This window comes from Mauremys reevesii, linkage group 2, assembly GCF_016161935.1.
Source record: "Mauremys reevesii isolate NIE-2019 linkage group 2, ASM1616193v1, whole genome shotgun sequence".
Taxonomy (NCBI): Eukaryota; Metazoa; Chordata; order Testudines; family Geoemydidae; genus Mauremys; species Mauremys reevesii.
The window spans coordinates 133,517,198-133,541,866 of NC_052624.1; the positions used below are offsets into that span (position 1 = coordinate 133,517,198).

A 24,669-nucleotide genomic window follows, 5' to 3' on the forward strand; every position below is an offset into this window, starting at 1 on the left:
TCTGTAGATAACTTGAATGTTATTCTTGATGAATAAATATCCGTCAGATGTCTGGTGTAGTGAGTTTGTCAGGTCTGAGGTAAGAGCTGTTTGCAAAGAACGGGGACCTTTTGCCAAGGAACTTCTGTGTCACATGTGCCAAATCTTCATCGAAATTTGATGAGGTAGTCCCAGTATTTTTCAATGTTGCGAGCAGAAAAGTGAACCAAGAGCACTTGCTACAGATAACTTTATAGCAGCCTCTCAGATTGGCCCAGAAAAAAAGTGACTGTGTGAAAACAAATGAAAATCTTTACCAAACCATCAAAGGATATTTAACTTCTGGTATTTTCTAGAAACTGAAATATGTGGTTTCTTCAGTTGCATGATCTTACTTTTTGTCTGCCAAGAATTTAAGTGTTAAGTGTTTAGGGTCAGAATAAGAATGTAATTGTGAGATGAATGCAGTGATGCCTAAGATTGCCAGGTATTAACACTTCAGAGCAGTGGTTTTCAACCTTTTTTCATTTGTGGACCCTTAAAATTTTCAAATGGCGGTGCGGACCCCTTTGGAAATCTTAGACATAGTCAGTGGACCCCCCAGGGGTCTGCGGACCACAGGTTGAAAACCAGTGCTTTAGAGTCTCATTTTCAATTTTTTGGAAGTTAGCCAGTCTTTTACTCCTCTGGCTGGAGTTCAGTGGTTAAGCCTGGAAGTAATTTTTTTCAGAAAGTATGTGCAAAACCAGTTCAATTATTGCCAAATACTGAAGAGGACTTCTGCTTCTGTAACGTTCTGTGACCTTGAACATCTGTAATGCCTCAATGAGTGGAGGTAAAAACTTGAAGTTATGAGGGGAGAGAGGGTCCCTAGGTCCTGGTGGTCTGGGAACATGAACATGCTGTTTAAAACAAGTGATTACCAGTCACTTATAATTTCCTAGTGGTTAACTATTTGAATGCCTTCATTTCTCCATTAGTGAAATAGATTTACTATACAAACCCACTGTGAGGGTTTGTCTGTTTGCTTTTATTAAGGTCTTTGTGAAGTACTAGGCAGGGGTTCCTTTGACCACAGTATTGTCATTTGTTATGAGTCAGAAACACAAATTTACAACTGCTGAGAATCCATTGTTGTCAACGGAGCAAGGCTTCTTTACAGCAACAGAGGATCTACCCCCAAATATGTACTTTTAGTATATGTAAAACTAGGTTAGCTATGTAACTATACATATGTTCATATGTACATGTACTTTTAGTATATGTAATACATTGCTTAGCACATTTTACAGATTCTTTCATGGATCTATCCTTATGAATTTATTAATTGTATTTCCTAACCACATTCTGCCTTTGTCATCCTTTCTCCACAGAATGTGTATGTAAACATAAACCGCATCATGTCGGTAGCAAATCGTTTGGTTGAGTCTGGCCATTATGCTTCACAGCAGATTAAACAGATCGCTAGTCAGTTGGAGCAAGAGTGGAAGGCATTTGCTGCAGCCTTGGATGAACGAAGCACCTTACTGGATATGTCCTCCATCTTCCACCAGAAAACTGAACAGGTCAGTAAATGGGGGACAGCCAACGAAAGCTAACAAGCTAAAAGTATAAACCAAATTACCTGATTTGGCCATGAAACCAGGTTAAAAAACAAATCCAGAAAGCAAGTTAGCTCCATTCTGGATGGGGCTTAAAAGGAAGCAAAGGCTACAGGCAGAAGACTTGATCTCTGCTCAGCTCTACAGTAGTATGAAACTTCATCATCACTTTTAAGCAGAGCCATGTTCTCCCTGACTCAGGACTGCCTGGGCTTTAAATCTCTGCGCCTGTTGCTCTATACACGAGGCTCCTTAGAAAACTAATACAGTATAGAAATCAGAAAGCAAAAGGCTGTAGGAATTTCATGATTTGAACATAGAGGTTTAACCTGGGGCAAGCTTTTGAGATGATAAAGAAAGTAAAAAATTAGTATAAATATAAAGGTCTTTTTACCCAAACAATCATTTGGCCAGTAATTCCTGGCTTTTTGCCTCACACAATGAGAGATGATAGTGTTTGTGAATATCAGTCCCAGAATGGTTCAATATTTAAGGAGCATTTCAGGAAACACCTATTGAGTAGTAAACCTAACTTGCTGGAAAATTAGGGGAAGTAAAGTATTTAAGTGTCTTTCTTTAATCTGTGTTTGGTGTTGGGTAGGGGATGTTTACTCAGTGTCCCATAAGAGTACACTTAACTTCCATTGGCATTACATATCCCTGTTCCTGGCTCTAGGCCCCCATACAACTTAAAATACCAGTCATAAGCCATGTGAATTAATCTGACCCAGGAAGAAGTAGGCCTAAATATTCCACATTGCCAGGTTAATAGCCTTGATAACTAGAGCATGTTTTTCCCTTCAGGGAATTAGTTGCAGCCTAGTTGGCAGATACATGCTGTTGAGTCTCCCGTCAATATTCCGATTCCTTGTTGGTGTGTGGTGTTAGCTGCTGGTGGTGTTTTTATTGATAGGGAGCACTAGGCTTGTTGCGCGAGGTAAGAAGTAGTGTGTTAAGTATAGTCCCTGTAGCTATTCCGCAGTTTTCTCCTGCCACATGCCAAACCGAGTTCCAGAAAAATTGCCGTTTGCTCATAACTGATTTAAGTAGCCTTTTGGGAATAAGATCATTTGGCCACAGAAATTTAAGAAGCAGTCTAGTTACTAATTGTCTTAAGGTGGATTTTTGTATGTTTACTAAGAGGAGGTGCTAGATTCTTAAAACCAAATTGTTTGAGAATGTGAATCCTTTAATTGACAGGCAACCGTACAGTGCTTTCAGCATGCTAATGATGATGCTTTGGTCTAGGGAAGCAAATAGCTGATCTTAGTCCATTTATGGTAAATAGGTGTCCTTATTACAAGTACGGTTGTTGCTAAGAGAGACCTTTTTTGGCAGTCTCAACAGTGAGGCCACAGAAGGGCGAGTCGTAAAGAATAAACTGTTTTCATGCATCTATAAATGTGATCATTCTAGGTCAGTTTGAGATATTTGATGGGGCAGTGTGGGACTTTACCAGTGTCTGTGCTGTATTTGTTCCCTGGCTAACTTAAAGATTTGCATTACTGCGCTTGCCAGTCTGACACCTTTGAAAAGCACCATATGCAAAAACATAATTACATGTTGGTGTGCCTCCTGACCAAAGTGGAGTGGGTTTTTTTTTTTTTTTTTTTAAATGAACTGCATCAGTGTCTGAAATTAGGAATGTATTCCAGTTCACAGAAAGGTTATTTTGTACCTGGCAGTTAACTGAGGCCTGGTATTAACATATCGGATTATGGTTAGTGTGGGACAGCAATCTGAGCTCGGATGCAGTGGCCAGGTAGACAGGAAAAAGCGCACTTTTGAATATTTCCTGTTTGCCCAGCGTAAATCAAAATAAAGAAAGAGCTGGCAGGCAAATCTGTTCTATCAGCGCAAATCATTTTTAAAAATCTCCAGACAGAGCCCAAGAATCAAATGGCATGGACTGGAGGACTCAAGCTATCCCCAGTTCCTGCAGTCTGGCTGAGCTCCAAATGCTTCTAGGGTCAAACACAGTGTCTACCCACCCCAGAAGTGAAAGGAAAACAATCCTCTCTTGACTCTACACATCACACTATCTCTTACTGAATGCTGCAGATAGACCCGATGCTGCAGCACTCGGTGGCTGATGGTGCAATAAGACTGGTACCCGTCCTCATCATCAGCCTATTGGCAAAAAGGACTGGTAACCATGATGACCAGCATCTGTTAGGTCGATCAAGGGTGCCTGGTCCTAATTTTTCATGGTAGATGGTGCAGTATGGCTGATAACCATCATCGTCATAGAAACAGGGGCTGAGCTCCATCAGCCCCCCCCTTCATGTGTAAAAAAAAGAAGATTCCCCCCTGAACTAGCAGAGGGATGCTGGGCCTCTCCTACACACTCCTTACTGTCCTGTCTGGACTATCATAGCAGCTGGAGGCTGCCTTCCACCATATCTCACTAACAAATCACTGTGTCTTATTCCTGCATTCTTTATTACTTCATCACACAAGTGGGGACAATGCTATGGTAGCCCAGGAAGGCTGAGGGAAGAACGAATCAACAGGTTGAATAGAATACAGATCATAATTTCTGCAGGATCTGACACAGAGCAGCTGTGCTCTCTGGTTCTCTGATACAGTGGTTCTCTAGTACACTTGCCCATATTCTAGGCAGGACTAGGGACTTGCCCATATTCTAGGGACTTGCCCATATTCTAGGCAGGACTGATTCTATTTTTAGATACAAAAAAAGGGGATGACTGAGGGAGTCATTAATGGAACAGTGCAAAAGGACTGGTAGCCACAATCATCTTATTACCAATTTATGGTATGGTAGATGGTGCAATATGGCTGATAACCATCCCTGCTATCATGCAAAAGCATCTAGTCCACATACGGTGACAGTCACAAAGGCTACAGGCTCCATGATTGCCATGCTATGGCATCTGCCAAAAAAGGCATGAAATGCTTGTCTGAAATCTGTTTTACAAAACCGGTTTATGCTGACAAGCTATTACTGACCGTGTCCAAGCCATTTTGGGAAGTTACTACGTGCTTCAGTACAGAGTGTACAGAAATGTGAATTGGTGAGAGAAGAGTAAAATAAACTAAAGGAAAGAACATGGTTTGCAGTCTGCTGGGATTAATTAAATTAGTTTCTTTAATTGCTCCTTCTGCTGTGTTCATTGACAATTAGCTGTAATGGATTCTAATACTCTCTCCATAGGAAAACTGGCTGTGATTTATCAGCTATCTGATTAGCGATAGGGGATGAAAGTTGAGGTGGGGAAGAAACCCTGTGAGAAAGGAATGGTTTGTAACAGCCAGAGACTACAAATGGTTGCCTTTAAACTGTAATTTGCATTTAGGTCTTTGTTTACATGCGAATAGCTTTAGGTCTTAAATTATTTTAGTGCTTCCCTATATGCTTATCTGCTTCCCAGATTCAGCACACTTAACTGAGAAAAATACCTCTTGTTTAAGTTGCATCTCCCCCTACGCTCACTGTTGTAGTGGATAGCATAATACATTGAGTTTCAACCTTTTTTTCTTCTTCAAGTGATTCCTTATGTGCATTCCACAGTAGGTGTGCGTGCTCGCTACGTGCACCTGTGCTGGACATTTTTCCCCTAGCAGTACCCATACGGGAGTGCCCCTAGCAACTCCTAGAGTGGCACCACCACGGGGCAGTATAAGGGGCGCTGCGCTCTCCCCCCACCCTCAGTTCCTTCTTGTTGCCAGTTAAGGTGCTTCGGAACTGCTGTGCTCCAGCTCTCTGCTGTAGCTTTCCCTGTTTGGACTGTCATTTAGTTCGTAGATAGTTAGTACCTGTAGTTTTAAAAAAGAGAGAGAGAGAAAGTTATCTAGATAGAGTAGAGAAGTGTGCCCGGGATGGGGCATGCCCCGGGCTTTAAGTTGTGCGTCACTTGTAAACGGCCTATACCTGTAAGTGATCCACACAGTAGCTGTTTACGCTGTCTTGGGGAAACCCACCTCAGCGACTGCTGCAAGATTTGCAGATCTTTTAAGCCTCGGATCAAGAAGGTGCGGGACATATTGATGGAGTCGGCCCAGCCCCTGACACTGCTATGCCGCTCCGAGTCGGCATGGAGCACCACAGCATCGGTGGGCGGTGACCCAGCGGTGCCCTCCACCAGCTGGTACCGCTCCCCATCCACAGGACACTCTAAGAAGATGAAGAAGTGATCTTCTCCGTCAAGACGCTGGGGCAAAGCTGGGGGCGAGACTAGACCCACATTGGGCAGCTCTCAATCTCCTTGACCTCGTGGCCAGTGACTCAAGTTGAGTGGAGTAGCCCAGCCCACTCCGAGCTGGCTTCCCTGGACGCCAGTGGCCACATGCCAGAGACCTTGCAGGCAGCTCAAGACGTAATGTCTCTCCCGGTACCAGCTGCACCGATCCCAGCGGCTACCCGGTCCAGAGGCAAGCCGGCGCTCAGACTGCCACAGTCGCCACCTGGGCGGTACCGCTCACGGTCAAGGGAAGGTTCCTGATGCCGTTCTCTGCAGAGTGACCGCCCCACTCGAAGCCCGCACCGGTCTCCGTCGACCCCCACCGGATTGGCTGGGTGCCAGGCAGCAGAGAATCCAGGCACTGCTCTGCATTGAGGGAGCGCAGGCCTTGAGATCAGAGCATGCCCCGCCGGGTCTGGGATAGACGGCACCGGAGGTCACCAGCTCCGAGAAGCCACTATTGCCCCTCGTGATACCAACGTCGACACCACTCATGCTTTCTGTCCCGGTCGAGGTCCCCAGCACAGCACTGCTCCTGCAGCCCCAGGCGTAGATCGCCGGCAGCTGGCCATCGCGGATCCACCCGACGGAGCCATTGGCGGAGCAGCCGTTACAGATGGTACTCCCGCTCCTCTACACCGGACTCAGTCTCAAGTCCAGCACCATTCACGACGCTGTTACTCGTCCCCATCCCAGGATAGCGGCTGTTTGTATGCCAGCCTGGCCTCCCCTCGAAGTCGGCAGATGGGGCAAGTCTGGTGGGGCAGCCTGCTCTGACGATGCCACAGCAAGTGCAGTGGCACCAGGCTCTCTGGACAGCAGCCTGGTACCAATGGACCCCATGGGTGCCGATGTAGCCTGTGGTGGTGGCTTGCTTGGTGGCTGGGGCTTTGGAAAGACAGTTGGCCTCCCTCTCTCAGCCCCCCAGGAAGGGGTCAGTAGAGCGCTCTTCCCCAGCCCCGCGCTCAGAAGGGAACCAAGCGCTGGGTTCTGAGGCACCGGTGGGGACACAGAGCACCGTGCCCCCATCCTCATCCTCCCCTGATGAGGCAATCAGGCACCTCCTCCTCCTGTTCCCCAGGAGGGGACACACCCCCACCAAGAGCTCTTGAAAAGCACTCTCAATCTATAAGCTGAAGAGGTGGAGGAGCCTTTGGACTCCCTCTTTGATGTCCTCTCGGCCACAGTGCCAGCCAGGGTGGCCCTCCCTCTCCACAAAGGGGTGGTGAAGATCTCCAATGCTCTGTGGCAGACCCTGTCTTCCTTGCCCCCCATATATAAGAGGGCAGAGCAGAAGTATTTAATGCCCACCAAGGGGCACGGATATCTATACACCCACCCCGCCTCCAACTCCCGATTGTGAGGGCACACTCGACAAGGGAGCAGGCCTTGGCGCGGCCTTTCTGGCTCTCATCCCTAATCAGGACACTTGCAGGCTACCACATGGTCATCGATCCACGCATTCACCTTGCATTATGCGATCATCTCCCAGACCAGGGAAGACGCCGGGTTTGGCAGGGCTGTACTCTGTCCCGAGAGTCTGTGAACTCCTACCCACCTCCAGCAGATACAGCTTGGAATCACCTATTGTGGAATGCACATGAGCAACCACTCGAAGAAGAAAAGACAGTTACCTTTTCCATAACTGGTGTTCCTCGAGATGTGTTGCTCATGTCCATTCCACATCCCGTCCTCCCTCCCCACTGTCAGAGTTGTCTGGCAAGAAGGAACTGAGGGTGGGGGGAGCATGCAGCTCCCCTTATACCACACCATAGAGGCGCCACTCCAGGGGTCGCTAGGGGCGCTCCCCTACGGGTACTGGTAGGGGGATAACTTCCGGCACCAGTGCACGTGGCGAGCATGCACACCTACTGGGGAATGGACACGAGCAACGCATCTCGAAGAACACCAGTTACGGAAAAGGTAACTGTCTTTTCATTTGCAGAACCCTAAAAAAAATTTCAAATGGCAGTGCCAGACCCCTTTGGAAATCTTAGATAGAGTTCGCGGATCACAGGTTGAAAACCACTGGCATAATAGGTTTAGTTGCCTTTGGTGTATGTGATGTGGTATGCATCTCATGCTTTTATCTTTTTTGGTTAGCTGAAAAATCAAACGGTGTGAGTGAAAGTAAGCTCCAGAAATGAGAAGTGTAGTTAACAGTTGAGTTCACTTCGAAGGTTGCTGACATTAAGTAGGCCCAACTTTTGTTTGTGTGTGTGTGTGGCGCTCCAGAGCATGCTGTATAACTAAGAACATGGACTCAATTAGATTGTTTGTTTAAAGACAGTTGGTTGTATTATGGAAACTATTTGACTTGTGAACTCACATATTCACTTACATTAGATGGTTTTAATCAAATAACACTTCTTTTAAAGGTCCTCCACACTCCTATGTGTGAATGTCTGTAACAAGTTTTACTTACTGATAGTGACTTACCATTTGTACATCTGGGAATGACACAATGTGGTTTTTCAATTCCTAGTACATGAACAACGTGGATTCATGGTGTAAGGCCTGTGGTGAGGTAGAACTTCCTTCTGAACTACAAGATTTAGAAGATGCCATTCATCATCATCAAGGAATATATGAGCATATCAGTCTGGCTTACTCGGAGGTAGGCAGTTTTTTTATTCTATTAGGCTGATGACTTATTTACAGTATGTTGAAATAAAATTATGGTTACATCACCAACTGACAAAAGCCAGAAAACAATCTGCTAAGTTTGGCACTATGCCTTGAAGTATTACACAGAAGGGCAGAGTGTTAGTCTTAACTTTTGAATTCTGGCTTTTGCTGGTCTGTTTTTCAAACTCAGACTTGGTTTCTGGCTTTTGCTCTTGTGGGAAGAACTTTAAACTGGCTAACTGGGATACCATAATGCTTCCCCTGCAGGCTGCCTGGCAATGTATGAAGTGGTGGATTTTTTCCATTGTGTATTACTTAATGCCATTAAAAGATGTTCAGATGTATTATGATACTGTCATTAAAATATGTTTTAAGTGCACAGCAAATGTGAAGTTCCTTTGGAAAAGCACTGAATTAGGAGTCAGTACTTAAGTGTTTTTAAAACTTTCTAGTTATTGCAAAAAGCTAAAGTGGATTGGAGTAAGGATTGCATTATTCGTTTGGCAAACTAAAATCAGATACCTTGTTCTGCCAGCAGTAAAAAAGCATCTAAAACTAGTCAGTGTGTACACACATTCAGGATTTATAATATTTTAACATGTTCAACATCACTGTTAGTTTTCAAAAAGTCATAAAATCCTGGCTTTCAGATTTACAACCACAAGGTTGCACTTCTAAGCTAGAGAATGTATTTACAGCTGAGTTACCAACTCTAGGAAACAATTTATTTTGAAAAATGCTGACAGAACACCAATACAGCACAAAAAAATAACATCCATCAGGAAGTGTTTCTGGTGTGCTTTAAATATTTCAGGGTCCCAAAGGGGCAGGAAATCAAATGGGTGTTGGCTTCCCTTTATAACTTAAATGTCCTGTATTAACCATTTTTCTGTTCAGTCTTTCTCACTCCATCTCCTTTAGTGTCAATGTGTATTATGTGCTTCTGGAGAACTTTTTTTGAAGGGGCTTGGGTGAGGTGTTAGAAAAGTGAATGAATTGAGGATACTGATGATAAAAGGAATTTTTTAAAAATACTACTTTCAAGAATAAAAATTCTCATTTTGTGTTGAACTCAAACGCTACAAAACTCTGCCTAGTGATGGTTTAGTTTTACTATCTGAATGAAATGCAGAAATTAAGCAACATACGATGAAAAGTAATTACAAGTTAATTATGTGATATTAATGATTGTCTCATTTTAAATGTGGGGCCAAGATTCTTTTATTTATATCCCATACTTCCCTTTGGACTTGGCTGAATTGAATGGGGTTCACAAGTTCTCTTTCTTTGTGTAAAACATACCTTGATTTCCCTGTTTTGTGCTGACAGACTCCTTGGAGGAAAGGAGAATAGTTGAGATTACTTATGACAAACCTGAGCATTGGATGGAAGTTTTAGTGTGTTTAAGACATAGTTTCTTTAGTTTTTAACACCTGGCCTCCCAAGAAAAGAAACTTCCTTTGAAATTTTTAAAAAACCCCATTCCTTCAAGCTCTTTCAGTCATCCAGTGGATCCTCATTTAAAAAAAAAAAAAAAAAATGAAACGCTAGACTCAGTATTCCTGCTAACTCAAATGAAAGCACTTTATGGTGGAGGATAGGGCAGCAGGGCAAATTGTGAAATGATATTTATACATGTAAAGAGCAATAAAGTCTTGAAGCAAAACAACTAGTTTTTCTTCGTGAGTTAATTATGAAACATTGCAAGTAAATGAAACTTCACTTGAACATCTTATTCCTTGCTAACCGAAGCAGTGGCAAAATTGGATAGTCATTTTAGTCTTTTGGTGCTATAGTACCTAATGGTGATGAGTAGAAAAATGAATTAGACTATATATCCTTTGTAGGCAAGACTTTACTCAGGCAAAATATGTGGAATTAGACACTGTGGGAATTAGACACTCAGTCTTTGCCTGAGACTGGAAGTTGAAATCCTATGTTTTCAACTTGAGTACAGCTAGGTACCTTTACAGAATCCCTTGAAATAAATGAGGCAAGACTTCATCACAACAGCAATTCCCGCCTCAATGTGATGAAGTACTGACAGTACCTGGAATGCAGAACCAATACCTGGATGCAGAATGTTCAGACATGATCAGTGTGGCGATGCCATGGTACCAGCAAGCGCTTGTTACTCAACAGAAAGAGTTCAACTTTACCCTCCTTTAACACAGATGCCAATCCAGTAATTGTTAATGGATGATGTATGTGTATGTGAGAGCCTTGAGTTTTAGGTTATGTCTACACTGCGCTTTTGTTGGTAAAACTTTTGTCGGTCAGGGGTGTGAAAAATACCACACCCCTGACTGACAAAAAGTTTTACTAATGAAAGTGCCGGTGTGGACAGTGCTTTGTTGGCGGGAGAAGCTTTCCCGTTGAGAAAGCTACTGCCCCTGATTGGGGGTGGTTTTATCGTAAAGAGCGGCTACACTGCATACCTTTCAGTGGCACTGTTGTAGCGACACAACCATGCCACTGTAAGGTGCGTAGTGTAGACATAGCCTTAGTGTACTAGATGATGATTTATCTTTTTAAAAAACAATAACTGGTTTGTAGCATATACTTCAGTCACTTTAGGATGAATGAATTATGGGAAGAGGGGGAAGTATCTCATTAATTCCAGCATTTGTGATTGACCTTTTTTTTTTAAGTATTACACTTATAATGTGTTGACAAATAGATGTACGTTTTCCCTACTTTGTAACCAACTTCAAAACTAAACTTCCTTCTAAGCCTTGATTGTATCTTGCAAATTTGAGATACTAATTACAGTATCCTTTAGTGGGATGAATCCCACAGTGTCTAATGAACATAAACTCAGATATTGGCTATACATGTGGATCATTTGTATGCCCAATCACTGAAATGCAGCTATTGCTAAAACTAGAATCTTATAAAATTAACGTGGCATGCATACAATGGATTAAAAACTGGCTAACTGATGGTCTCAAGATGTGATTGTAAATGGAGAATCATCATCAAGCCAGATGTTTCCAATGGGGTTCCGCAGGAATTGGTTCTTTGTCCATCGCTGTTTAACGTTTTTATCAATGACCTGGAAGGAAACAAAGTAATCACTGATCAATTTTGCAGATGATGTACAAGTTGAGGGAGGTGTAAATAATGAAGAGGACAGACCACTGATTCAGAAAGATTGTAAACTGGGATCAAGGAAACAGTATACATTTTAATATGGCTAAATATAAATGTACATATCTAGGAACAAAGAATGTAGGCCAGAGGTGGGCAATCTACGGCCCGCGGGCCACATCTGGCCCGTGGGACCATCCTGCCCAGCCCTTGAGTTCCCACCCAGGGAGGCTAGCCCATGGCCCCTCCCCTGCTGTCCCGCCTTCCCCCGCAGCCTCAGCTCGCCATGCTTCCCCAGTGCTCTGGCGTGCCGTTCTTGCCGGGCAGTGCGGCAGGCTGTGAGCTCCCTCTGCTCTGAGTGGCATAGTAAGGGGGCGGGGAGTGGTTGGATGGGGCGGAGGTTCAGGGTTGGGGTGGGCAGGGAATGGGGGGGTTGGATAGGTATGGGAGTCCTGGGGGGCTTGTTAGGGGGCAAGGGTGTGGATAGAGGTCGGGGCAGTCAGGGGACAGGGAGCAGGGGGGGTTGGATAGGGGGTGGGGTCCCGGGGGAGCAGTTAGGGGTGGGGGATCCTGGGAGGGGACGATCAGGGGACAAGAAGCAGGGGGGGTTGGATGGGTCAGAGGTTCTGAGGGGGGCAGTTGGCAGGAAGTTGGAGGGGGAAGATGGGGCCGGGAGCCAGGCTGTTTGGGGAGGCACGGCCTTCCCTACCCGGCTCTCTGTACAGTTTCGTTACCTTGATGTGGCCCTTGGGCCAAAAAGTTCGCCCACCCCTGATGTAGGCCATACTTACAGAATGGGGAACTCTTTTCTGGGAAGCAGTGGGGATTGTAGTGGATAATCAGCTGAACTTGAGCTCCTGGTGTGATCCTGTTGCCAAAAGAGCTAATGCGATCCTGGGATGCATACATGGGAATCTTGAGTAGAAGCAAGACGTTATTTTACCGCTGTAATTTGCGGTAGTGTGACCACTGCTGTGTTCAGTTCTGGTGCCCACAGTTTAAGAAGGATGTTGATAAATTTCCGAGGGTTCAGAGAAGAGCTACAAGAATGATGAAAGGTTTAGAAAATATGCCTTCTAGTGACAAATAAATTGAACTCCTTTAGTCTAGAATAACAAAAAGAAGGTTTTTTTTTACCCGGCAGGGGTAAGAGGCCAGGGCCAGGGCCGGGACTGGGGCCGGGGAGGAGGGGTGGATCGGGCAGAGGTTCTGGGGGGGCAGACAGGGGATGGGGAAGGGGGGGTTGGGTAGGCGCCGCGTGGGAGTTCCTGGGGTCTGTTGGGATGGTGGTGGATGGAGTCGGGGCAGTCAGGGGACAGGGAGCGGGGCAAGTTTGGCAGGGGGTGGGGTCCTGGGGGGGGAGTTAGGGTTGGGGGTCTTGGGAAGGAGTGGTCAGGGGACAAGGAGCAGGGCAGGGGGGGTTATGGGTTATGGTTTCTGAGGGGGGGGCAGGACGCGGGTGGGGGGGTGTACTCACTGGGCGGTTCCCTACCGGGTCTTCAGTGGTGGGTCCTTCAGCCTCGGAAGGGGGGGTAGTCTTATACGGCGAGTATAGGCCAAAACCTATATTTTAACTGGAAAATTAGGGGGTCGTCTTATACGCCCAGTCGTCTTATACGCCGGAAAATACGGTAGGTGCTTCAGTCTAGCAGAGAGAGGTATAACACGATACAGTGGCTGGAAACTGAAGCTAGACAAATTCAGAGTGGAAATAAGGAAGACATCAATTTTTAACAATGAGAATAATTAGCCACTGGAACAATTTATCAAAGGTCCTGGTGGATTCTCTCTCACTGACAGTTTTAAAATCACGATTGTATGTTTTTGTAAAAGATCTACCTGATGAATTATTTTGGGGAAGTTTTTTGGCCTGTGTTATACAGGATGTAAGACTAGATGATCAGTGGTCCCTCTTGGCCCTGGAATCTATGAATAAAGTGGAACATATTAAGTATTTATCACCTCACAGTAACTGTGCACAGTAGTCCAGGACAGGATGTGAAGAATACTTTCCCTCGTTACTTTACAAGGAAAAAAATTCATAGGTCTATGGTTACCAGACTAATAAATTAGGTCAGAACGCAGGGGCTAACATCCTAATTTTATGGAAAGTTTCTTGTGGACACTCTACTTAAAAAAATGATCTGGGCCTTACTTTCTTGACATACCTGCAAGAAAAAATCCAGTCTCTAACATTGTTCTGGGCCATTAATTGAGTTACTGATTAAGAAGGAAAAGTGTCATCTACTGAACTACCAATTTTTGCTGCATATATAGATGCCTATTTTCTATCCTACTTTACTTTGTAGGATATTCATATTTTCAAATGTACTTTCTTTGGCCATATTACGATATTTTGTGTTTAAACATAACCACTCAAATAGGTAAGGCATGTGTGTGGGAATAAAGATAAAATGCTTCCCTGTTTAGTTACTGGGAAAGGAGAGAACCTCTGAAACTCTGCAAGGCTGTGGAATATTAGAAAATACACAATAGGAAAGAACCCTGTACCATCTCTAGATTGGGTGGGATTTGAGATATTAGGTCTTAACTGTCTCTAAAGTCTGATTCTTATTGAATGAGAGAGGTCTTTTTTTCTTACTTCACAATTGGAAGGCGTTCTTTTCACAATAGTACAGTTGTGGGCTGTCAGAGCACTGCACCAAATTCTTCATACAAATGACAGAATCTTAATTGGAATTAATCTTTAAAATTAATTTCTTAAGGACTTAAACAATGAATATTCAACATTAATTAAAAGTAACCTCACCTCTTTATTTAATCATTGCTGCTTTTTCTTCAGCTAGTGAGACTAAACCAAATAAGTTGCTGTGTTCTTTTGAAATTATTTTGCAGTTTAATGGTTGGGTAGAATCAAGATAAAACTAATAGAATTAACCTGATACTCTGATATCAGTACTACAGGTTAAAATGTAGCAAGATTTGTCATGTATTTCTCAACATTATGCTTCACAGAAGCACTCCGGCTCTGATAACATCCACATCTTATTCTAATGTTAAGTCACTCTTACTGACAAGTCACTAGGAAAATTAGCTTTATTGGTAGGCCATTGTTTCAGAACAGTAACTTAATGCATACAGTGGACACTGTATATGTAATTTTCTCTGCACTATCTGTTGTAACAGCAGTGTGTTCCCACTCCGGGATTAGAGGTGGAGAATGCTAGCTGCCATGTCTTCGATTAATCTGTTCTATATAATTTTGTAGTATGCGTTCATTAATGAGCTTTCGAACAGAAACTTAATTCTTCATCCTTCTTGCCGGTCAGGTGAGCCAAGATGGGAAGTCGTTACTTGACAAACTTCAGCGACCTTTGACTCCTGGAAGCTCTGACTCATTAACAGCTTCTGCTAACTACTCCAAGGCAGTGCATCATGTCCTGGATGTCATCCATGAAGTACTGCACCACCAGCGACAACTGGAGAACATTTGGCAGCATCGGAAGGTCCGCCTGCACCAACGGCTTCAGCTCTGTGTTTTTCAACAGGATGTCCAACAGGTTAGTTCCAGTCTCCTGACGTTAGTGTTTGTGACCAAATACACTATTAACAAAGATTAGAAAATAATTCAAAACAAGCCATTCCTGTATAAATTAGAAAATCCAAGCCCAGTGTTACCAGTCATAGGCAGAGACTCAATCTAGAAGAAAATGAAAAGGTAGATGGAAATAAATTTTCTGGTATAAAGCATACTGTTGGCAAAATGCCACAGCTACAAATCTGTAGTATCTAGCAACCCAATATTAGGTATTCATTTGTGCTGTTTTTTATGTCATGTAGAACGTTTCAGCTTACAGTAATGACAGTATTAAATTATTGGTAATGGTCGAGCAGTGATGCTGTGAGGAAGCGTGAAAGTTGAGATGCATAGCTTGCATACATCTTAGGGAATGAGTCAGGTGGTTTTTTTGTTGTTGTTGTGTTTTTTTTTTTGTTTTGTTTTGAGAAGTAGAACACTGATCAGAACACAAGGTTTCTCTGTTTGTTTTGAAAAATAGAGGCCATCTTTAACTTTCTCCCTGATAGCCATCTGTGAGAAGCAAAAGTCACTCCAGTTTAATGACTCACCTACAGGTTAGCACTTACAATAATTGACGAGTATACCTGAAACAGCGGCCAGTACATCCCTCGGCCCATGCTGCTTCCAGCAGCTTCCATTGGCCTGGAGCAGCAATCTGTGGCCAGTGGGAGCCACGATCTGCTGGACCTGCGGACAGGGCTGGTAAACAAACCGGCCCGGCCCGCCAGGGGCTTTCCCTACAGAAGCGGCGACCCCTGTTTGAGAAACCCTGGCATAAACTGACAAGAACTCAGGGCATTGCAATGTGGTCTCACAGCTTTGCTCCCATACCCGGGATTTCCCTCATGCTGATCATGGTAGACAGCACCTCAGTCATGTCATTTGTCTACAGACAAAGGGGAGCAAGGTCTACAATGCTACAAAAAATAAATTCGCCTTGTCGTCAACTTGGGCAGGGAACAATTTTCAGTCTACTCACTCCTTTCATGTGAAAGGCAAAATTGAATGTTATGGCCAACTGGCTCAGCAGGCAAAGTTGGATCATCCAGAATGGTAACTGCATCCACAGGTGTTCAGTCACTTGATAAAGGATTTTGGTTTCCCAACAGTCGATGGGTTTGCCTACCACCTTTATCACAAGGTGTCAGGTTCTTCTTCTGATGAGATCACAAAGCCAATGCAGCAGATGCATAAGAACTTAAGAACGGCCGTACTGGGTCAGACCAAAGGTCCATCTAGCCCAGTATCTGTCTACCGACAGTGGCCAATGCCAGGTGCCCCAGAGGAGTGAACCTAACAGGCAATGAGCAAGTGATCTCTCTCCTGCCATCCATCTCCATCCTCTGACGAACAGAGGCTAGGGACACCATTCTTACCTATCCTGGCTAATAGCCATTTATGGACTTAGCCACCATGAATTTATCCAGTTCCCTTTTAAACATTGTTATAGTCCTAGCCTTCACAACCTCCTCAGGTAAGGAGTTCCACAAGCTGACTGTGCGCTGCGTGAAGAAGAACTTCCTTTTATTTGTTTTAAACCTGCTGCCTATTAATTTCATTTGGTGACCCCTAGTTCTTGTATTATGGGAATAAGTAAATAACTTTTCCTTATCCACTTTCTCAACATCACTCATGATTTTATATACCTCTGTCATATCCCCCCTTAGTCTTCTCTTTTCCAAGCTGAAGAGTCCTAGCCTCTTTAATCTTTCCTCATATGGGACCCTCTCCAAACCCCTAATCATTTTAGTTACCCTTTTCTGAATCTTTTCTAGTGCTAGAATATCTTTTTTGAGGTGAGGAGACCACATCTGTACACAGTATTCGAGATGTGGGCGTACCATGGATTTATATAAGGGCAATAATATATTCTCAGTCTTATTCTCTATCCCCTTTTTAATGATTCCTAACATCCTGTTTGCTTTTTTGACCGCCTCTGCACACTGCGTGGACATCTTCAGAGAACTATCCACGATGACTCCAAGATCTTTTTCCTTACTCGTTGTAGCTAAATTAGCCCCCATCATATTGTATGTATAGTTGGGGTTATTTTTTCCAATGTGCATTACTTTACATTTATCCACATTAAATTTCATTTGCCATTTTGTTGCCCAATCACTTAGTTTTGTGAGATCTTTTTGAAGTTCTTCACAATCTGCTTTGGTCTTAACTATCTTGAGTAGTTTAGTATCATCTGCAAACTTGGCCACCTCACTGTTTACCCCTTTCTCCAGATCATTTATGAATAAATTGAATAGGATTGGTCCTAGGACTGACCCTTGGGGAACACCACTAGTTACCCCTCTCCGGTCTGAGAATTTGCCATTAATTCCTACCCTTTGTTCCCTGTCTTTTAACCAGTTCTCAATCCATGAAAGGACCTTCCCTTTTATCCCATGACAGCTTAATTTATGTAAGAGCCTTTGGTGAGGGACCTTGTCAAAGGCTTTCTGGAAATCTAAGTACACTATGTCCACCGGATCCCCCTTGTCCACATGCCTTGTAGCAAAGATGGCCAAAAGGGGTCAGGAGACAAGCAGCACTGGTAATTCCGATATACCCATCCTGGCCAATGACGCCTTTGTTCTCTGGTCTCCTTGACACGATACAAAGATTTCCTATCTGCTTTCCATCCAGAAGGGATATGATATTACATGGGCCACTCATGCATCAGAATCCAGACAGTCTAGCCTAGCTACCTGGTTCTTGAATAGAGCCTCTTAAGCCAAAAAGCTTATTCAGAGAGGTAGTATCCACAGTTTAAGCTTCCATAAACAAATCTACTAATTCAGGCCATCCAATGGCCTGGCTGAGGCTCTCCCATTCGTACCCAGTCTCATCCCTACAGCTGCATCATTACCACAGTTCTTGAGTTTATTCAAGATGGACTTTGGCTAGCCCTGGAGTACAGATGCTCCAAGATCAAGTTGCTGCTTTGTCAAGCATCCTTAAGGAATCAGGCAAGTGGTGGATTTCATCTTACCCAGATAGCCATTGTTTTTCTTATGAGAGCAGCATCTCTTGAATATCCTCCTGAAGTGCATAGAGTTCTCTTATGGGATCTTACCTGGTTCCCAGTTTAACCACTTGTAAAGATGTCTCATTACTTTGTAACCATTAAAGTGATTGTTTTGGTAGCAATCGTGTCTGGTTGCGGAGAGTCTGAGTTGGGCGTTTGGTTCCTGGAACTTCAGTACTGCATCTTACATAAAGCTAAAGTACTTTGAACCATCCCGGCCTTCACACTAAAGATTAACTTCAGGCTCCATACAGCTCATGAAATTGTTCTTGCATCCTTCTGTCCAGCTCCATCTCACCCCAAAGAGAAATTATGGCATAATTTGGATGTCTGCAGAGCTCTTCAAAGTATATATTCACTGTGCAGCATTTGTCAGAAAGACAGACGCTTTGTGCTTTATCATCTAACACACAAAGGGAAAACAGGCTTCCAAATCCATCATTTCCAGGTGGCCGAGGTATTGTGTATGAGAAGCGTACAAGTCAAAGAGCATTACTCCATCTTCCACTGTCAGAGCTCACAGCTGTGGCAGCTTCATGGACAAAAAAAATCCAACGCCTTATATGAGGAAATCTGTAAAGTAGCCACTTGGTTCATACCGTCTTCATATTCGATAGGTGGAACTGTAACAGGGTACACTCACCTCTCGTGAGTGCCCTCTTGGCCAAGTGCATGTGCTTGCACTCTCTCTCTCAGAATGTCCCTGCTCTGGGATAGAGCAGTGCCCCAGGGCTCCCTCCCTGGAGACAATGTCTTTACCCTCCTGGGTTTCCTGGCTACAGCTCTCCAGCTGGGCCAATATAGTTCAGTTCCCACTCTGGGGTGCCTCAGTGTCCAGGCCACTTTCCCTCAGTGGCTAATGGGGGATGGAGGTATCCAGGCCCACCCACTACTCTGGGTCTCAGCCCAGGGACCCTGTAGGTAGCAGACATCTGCTGTGTCCCTTTAACTATATTGCACAGCTTCTCTAATTCCCTGGGCTGCGGCTCCGCGGCGTCTTCACCCTTATCTCTGGGCCTTGTAATAACCAACTCATGGCTCCTTCTCGCTTTCCCCAGTTTCTGGCAGTGATGCCCTGTCCGGGGTTCTGTCAGCCAGCCACACCTCATCCACACTCCTACTGCTCCAGCAAGGAACTGAACTCCTTCTGGCTCTGCAGCTCTTCTTATATTAGCCTGATGGTCCTGATTGGCTGTATCCCACACAGCCACTCTAGGTAGCTTGAAGGACCATCTTCACTGCTCTTTTTGGGGGCAGGGTGTGGCAGGGTGAGGAGGCCTCCAGCAGGGGGCCTCAGAGAGTCTGGTATACCCCATCACAGGGACATACAGTTATCTTATGCTGTAACTATTAAGTGCCATTTCCTTTTGCATCTGTACATAATTGTATATAATCCTCACCCCACATTTTTTCCCCCAGAGTGAATGCTGCTATGAAAATCCTAGTGTCATGGATCTGTAGCCATCATAATGAATAGGGACATTTGTCTGTGCCTGAACTGAAAAATTTCTTTCTTGGAGTAATGGTCCACAGATCCAGCCCACCCCAAATGGGCTGTTAACGGAGAAAAGATACAGGATTAGTAATTGGCCCTCAAAATGAAGGCAGATTGTTCTATATAATCTTAATGCTTAGTATTTCTGACTGATGAAGTGGTTAATTTTCCTAGGATATGGAGGTGTCTCAATTGGCAGTCTCTTAGAGGTGAAGCCACACCTATTCTGCCTCTGACAGGTTTGTTCTGCCTCCTAGGCCCAATGTCATGCGTTTGTGGACCTCATGCCTCCAAGAAAGGAAACTTTGGGGTAAGGCATGGATACATTTCCCTGTTCCCTGGGCCAGGTAAGGGTCCTGAGCCAGGAAGTGGCAGGGTTCTCTTGGGAAGCAGCAGCTGCAAGGCTAGCCAGGAGCTGCAGAGAAGCCAGATGCAGAGGGGAGCCCCTAAGAATTGTGTGCAGAGCCATATGTGGAACGGGCTGCGGCAGCTGAACATTACAGTTGTTTGTAGGCCTATGAGGCTCTTATCTGGGGGATCAGCAGTGACTGGGCAGGGAACCAGTACAGAGAGGCCCCAATGAGAGAGACACCACTAAGTGACCCTGACCTGGAAATCTGCAAGCTCCTGTTTGCTTGAATAGAGACAGGACTGGGCATCACAATACTGAGCCTGAAGAGCCCTGATGATCAGTTGGGCTGAACTGAGAGGTCCAAACAAGAGCCTGCTATTGCTCACTTGGAACTGGAACTGTTTAAGCCTCTGTACCTACGGTACCTAATACACAGGCTTCTCTCTCCTGCCCACTCTAGTAAAGTACAGTGTCACTTAACCATGTGCCTGAGTGGTCATTGGGACGCACCTGGGCTAGCGCTTCTGAAGCCTAGCTGGCTGAAATACCTACAGTGCTTGTCTCAGAGTCACGGTCCACCTGGAAGGACTATTGGTATTTTAGGGGTTTGGTGTACTCCAGCACTGCCCGGACCCAATAAATATAATACCTGTAGAGGACTGAAGTTCTTAATTTCTCTGTGCAGATCTATGTACTAATGTACTCATTAGCCTCAACAGAAACAATTGTAAATGGATGTAATCAAAAGCCAGTATTCCAAGACGAAGTTGGCACTGCAATGTGGCTGCACAGCACAGGGAATAGGCATTATGTTCTTAGGCAAGGGTTGGTTGCTTCGAGGCTGGAAGGAAGTGCTGTAGTAGGAGTACCACACTCGGCTTTTTTATCTTTGGGTACTGTGCTCGGGGGTGAGGGGAGGAAAGGGTCATTGAGTATTACTCTGTAACAGCTGCCAATCGTTGTCAATCTTTAGAACAATGTACAATTCTCACTTAATGTGAAGACATTTCTTCTGACAATTTATGAGTAGTACACTTCAGCACCATACAGTTCAGAACACACAGGGTGGGTTATTTGTTTATGGTGGCACGGTTTTAGAGCAAATGGCATTGTGAAGCCAAATCTAGATCAAAAAAATTGGAACAAGAGATTCAGAATGAGATAAAGAAATTCACAGATCTTGTTTCTGAAAAGAACTATACAGAAAGTATTGCACAGCAAAGAGACTCATTACTCATCTTTAACCAAAATTAACAAAGAAATTAGGCCATGTTTATACTTACAGTTTCTGTTACAAAAGATCTAGATTAAGTTTTACTGAAAGTGGATTTTAGTTGATATAAATCTGTTCATAAATCAATAGCTAGTGATCATGGGGTTAACTTGGAGATTTGGCCACACATTCCATTGTATTATGGGTACTGAGTTGCATGTTGATTAAGATTAAAAAAAAAGTCTTGTAAATGAAATTCTCACATACGTCTGCCTTTCACAAAATACTGGATATGAGCTGTTGGGAATAAAACAAACTATGCCCCTTGGATGGATCTGACAATGAGTGCAAAATTCAGCTGAGGCAGCAGCACAATTAAAATTGGTGCTTTATAACGGTAGAAAGGGTTTTTTTTTGGTTTTGTTTGGGCTTTTTGCAATAGGTAGAAGACTATGATAAAGGAAATGGCCAAGAATAGTAGAGAACTAAATGCAGTAGTAAAATTTAAACGCACATTTTACAACAGATGTTCTTAAATAAGAGGTAGATATTAGCCTTATTTATATATTTATATTTTATTGAAAGTTAATTTTAGTACTGTTATTACATGATTGAGGGTTCGGCTCTGGCGGCTACAGTTTCAAGCTCAATAGAGTTACCTCTGCGTGTTTTAGATTTAGAGCTCACTGGAACACATGAAACCATAGGCAACCAACATATACAAGAACAAGGTCCATGCTCTTCTATCAATTTTATTAAAACTGCCAACAAAGTTATGAATGACCAGCATATACAACTCCTAAATATAATCCATGCACCAGTTATAACTTCAGACATACTCACATCCTCCTACATAATGTTAGTCTGATGGCTCTCTCATGGATTGATCATGAATACGGGGATGGTCCCTGCTGGATTTCTCCCATAGGAAGCTCAGTTTTCCCGCACTGGGCACCCCCTTTTTATATTGTCATTCTGTCTACAGCTACATTCTGCGCATGTACGTGAAAGTGTCAACCCTCTTTTTTCCTTATTGGTTTGTGTCACCTAGAAACAAAAATTACCCCAAATTCTGTAGGCTGTGTATGTTCTCTTTATTCTCAGTAGCATTGATGCACCACCTGTATCCTGTGGTTAAGACACATGTTGGAAACAGATGTGCTTTTACAGCATTTTTATGATTTAAAATTAATCTTCCGGCTACATTTTCGCAATATTACGACTTGGTACCTCTTTCCCCATAATCTTAGGGCATCAGGTTATTCCTCAGTTATTTACTTATGTCAGCATTTCTTATCTCCAAGGCCTAAAATAGCTTAGCTAAAATCTTGCAGGCCTCAGCCTACACGTCTTGCTTTTCAGCCTTTTTTTAATAATATCTAATACATGATTCCCTCTAAATAATGATCAATCTTACACTTCTGTAATCCTACAGATTAACTCTATTTAACATACAATGGATATAGACATACTATGACATATTAGTTAATCCTAACATCATACAACAAATGGATAATAAACTAAAATCATTGGCTACCTCTCTTCCCCTTGGCAGGATGAGTGTTATCTCATTATCAAGTTCAGAGATCAGACAAAAGGATGAGGAATAGGGAAATGCAGGGAGGGAAAGCTTTTAGTTTATGTATGAGGAGACATATCTATACTATTTATATTGCTTACTGATGTAAGGTGGAGATCAGAAATTGCTGTTGTTCAGCCATACAAAGAGCTACAAGTCATCATTAAGGCTAAGACTTTGTCATGGTTATTTTTAGTAAAAGTCACGGACAGGTCACGGGCAATAAACAAAAATTCATGGAAGCCGTGAGCTGTCTGTGACTTTTGCTGCAGCTGCTCCATGGTTTCCCCTGCCACGCTGGTGGCTGGGAGCTGGGGGGTTCCCCTTCTGCCCGTGGCAGCTGGAACCTTGCAGGGGGTCCCCTGTCGCTGCTGTCGCCTGTTGCTGGACCCCTGCCACGGGCCCATTGGCTGCCAGCTCCAGAGTCCTGCAGCTCCTGGGGCTGAAGCAGAGAATGTCATGGAGATCTCTGGAAGTCATGGATTCTGTGACTTCCATGACCTCTGTGATATAAACGTAGCCTTAGAGGTCATACACAGCTGCAGAGAGCCATGAATGTACTTGGGTAGAAAACAGACTTGTGACAAGTTTATTCATCGTAGTTAATGGATTTCTCAAAACTAAATACAGCTCAGTCTCTGTAGAACTCTCAAGATTTAGCATTCAGAATCTGGCAGCAGATTTTATTAGTTGATTTCTGTTAATATTATTGGCACCCACCTGTTTGCTTGACATCATCACACATACGCCTCATCTTTCCTTCCTCCCCAAAACTAGTTTCATTAGTGGCTGATATTATGGAGAAGAAAAGAAACCAAAATCAAGGGTATGGGACCCAAATATAGGCGCATTCTAGCCCTGTCAGGGGAGCAGTAAGAAAATAGTGGTGGACTCAGTTACAATGAACCCTCCGCAGGAGGCTATGCTAGTAGAGGAATGCACTATGCACAGATCTAGTTTACAAGCTAGGTGAGCATTATCAAACTGTCTTTGAATTATCTGGCTGGGGCCTGTAGTTTTGCATGCTTTTTTCTCACTCTTGGGCCTTGGCCAAGTTGCGAATTTGCCCCAATTCCAGGAAGGGATGGACAGCTACCATTGTAGTTGCATTACTGCAAACTCACAATGTAGATGAGGAAAGTTGCAGTTTCCACTGGTGGGAGGGGGAAGGAGAGGGAACTGGAGGATTTCCAGCAGCTGCAGTTTTCAGCACACCCTGAAGGAAGGAGGCAGCCATGCACAGGAAACTCCATGAAAGCCCGGGATCCAGCATCAGGCTGTTTCTCCCTCTGGATCCCTGGGCTCTGAGGGGTAGAGGGTGTGAATGCCTGAGCCTGAGGGGCCACAGCTGGCCTCTTAGGGGTACAGGGTGTGAGTGTCTGGGCTGGGGAGTCTGGGCTGGGGGGGGGCGTGGATGGGCTCTGGGGGGAAGGGGTGTGAATGCCTAGGCTGGGGTGGGTGTCCCTGCAGCTGGCCTTTAGAAGGTAGGAGGTCTGAGTGGCCTAGGAGGAGCCATGGCTGGGCTTTGTGGGGGGAGGGGGCAGGGAAACCAGAACTGGGTTGTCATAGGGGTTTCTTTAACTGTCTACTCCTGGGGGAATTTTTGTGCCTGTCTGTATTGTTATAGACATACTTGCTGACAGGTATTTTGAGATTACCAAAATAATTGAAACTGACACAATTATATAGTGTTATTTTGACAAAAAAATGTTCAGAATTTTGCAAATATTGTGTGCAGAATTTTTAAATGTTTGGCGTAGAATTCCCCCAGGAGTGCCATAGAAACAAAGTCCACTCTGACAGGAAGCTCATTGATAGTGCCTTATGTTGCTGAGCCCACCCTTTGCCTTCCCCATTGTCCTTGTCCAGTGGACAGGAAAATTTATCCTTATATGCTCAGGTAGCATTTACACTTGTACCAGACCTCTGGACAGTAAGAATTTTCAATGTTTCCCAGCTGCAGAGTATGC

General features: G+C 44.1%; 1 protein-coding gene and 1 long non-coding RNA gene across 13 annotated transcripts in view; one reads left to right on the forward strand and one right to left on the reverse strand.

Moving 5' to 3' along the window:
- Positions 1 to 24,669, forward strand: part of TRIO (trio Rho guanine nucleotide exchange factor) — a 437,405-nt gene that overhangs the window by 169,391 nt on the left and 243,345 nt on the right. For all 12 annotated transcript variants that reach the window (XM_039521976.1, XM_039521977.1, XM_039521978.1 and 9 more), the window contains 3 exons: positions 1,353 to 1,544; positions 8,268 to 8,399; positions 14,791 to 15,021. In XM_039521976.1, the coding sequence (XP_039377910.1) occupies positions 1,353 to 1,544; positions 8,268 to 8,399; positions 14,791 to 15,021 (555 nt within the window). The remainder of the gene's footprint in view (positions 1 to 1,352; positions 1,545 to 8,267; positions 8,400 to 14,790; positions 15,022 to 24,669) is intronic.
- Positions 14,544 to 16,182, reverse strand: LOC120396853. The gene is made up of 2 exons (XR_005593451.1): positions 16,021 to 16,182; positions 14,544 to 15,064 (listed from the first exon to the last, which is right to left on the reverse strand). It is a non-coding gene; the product is annotated as an uncharacterized LOC120396853 (long non-coding RNA).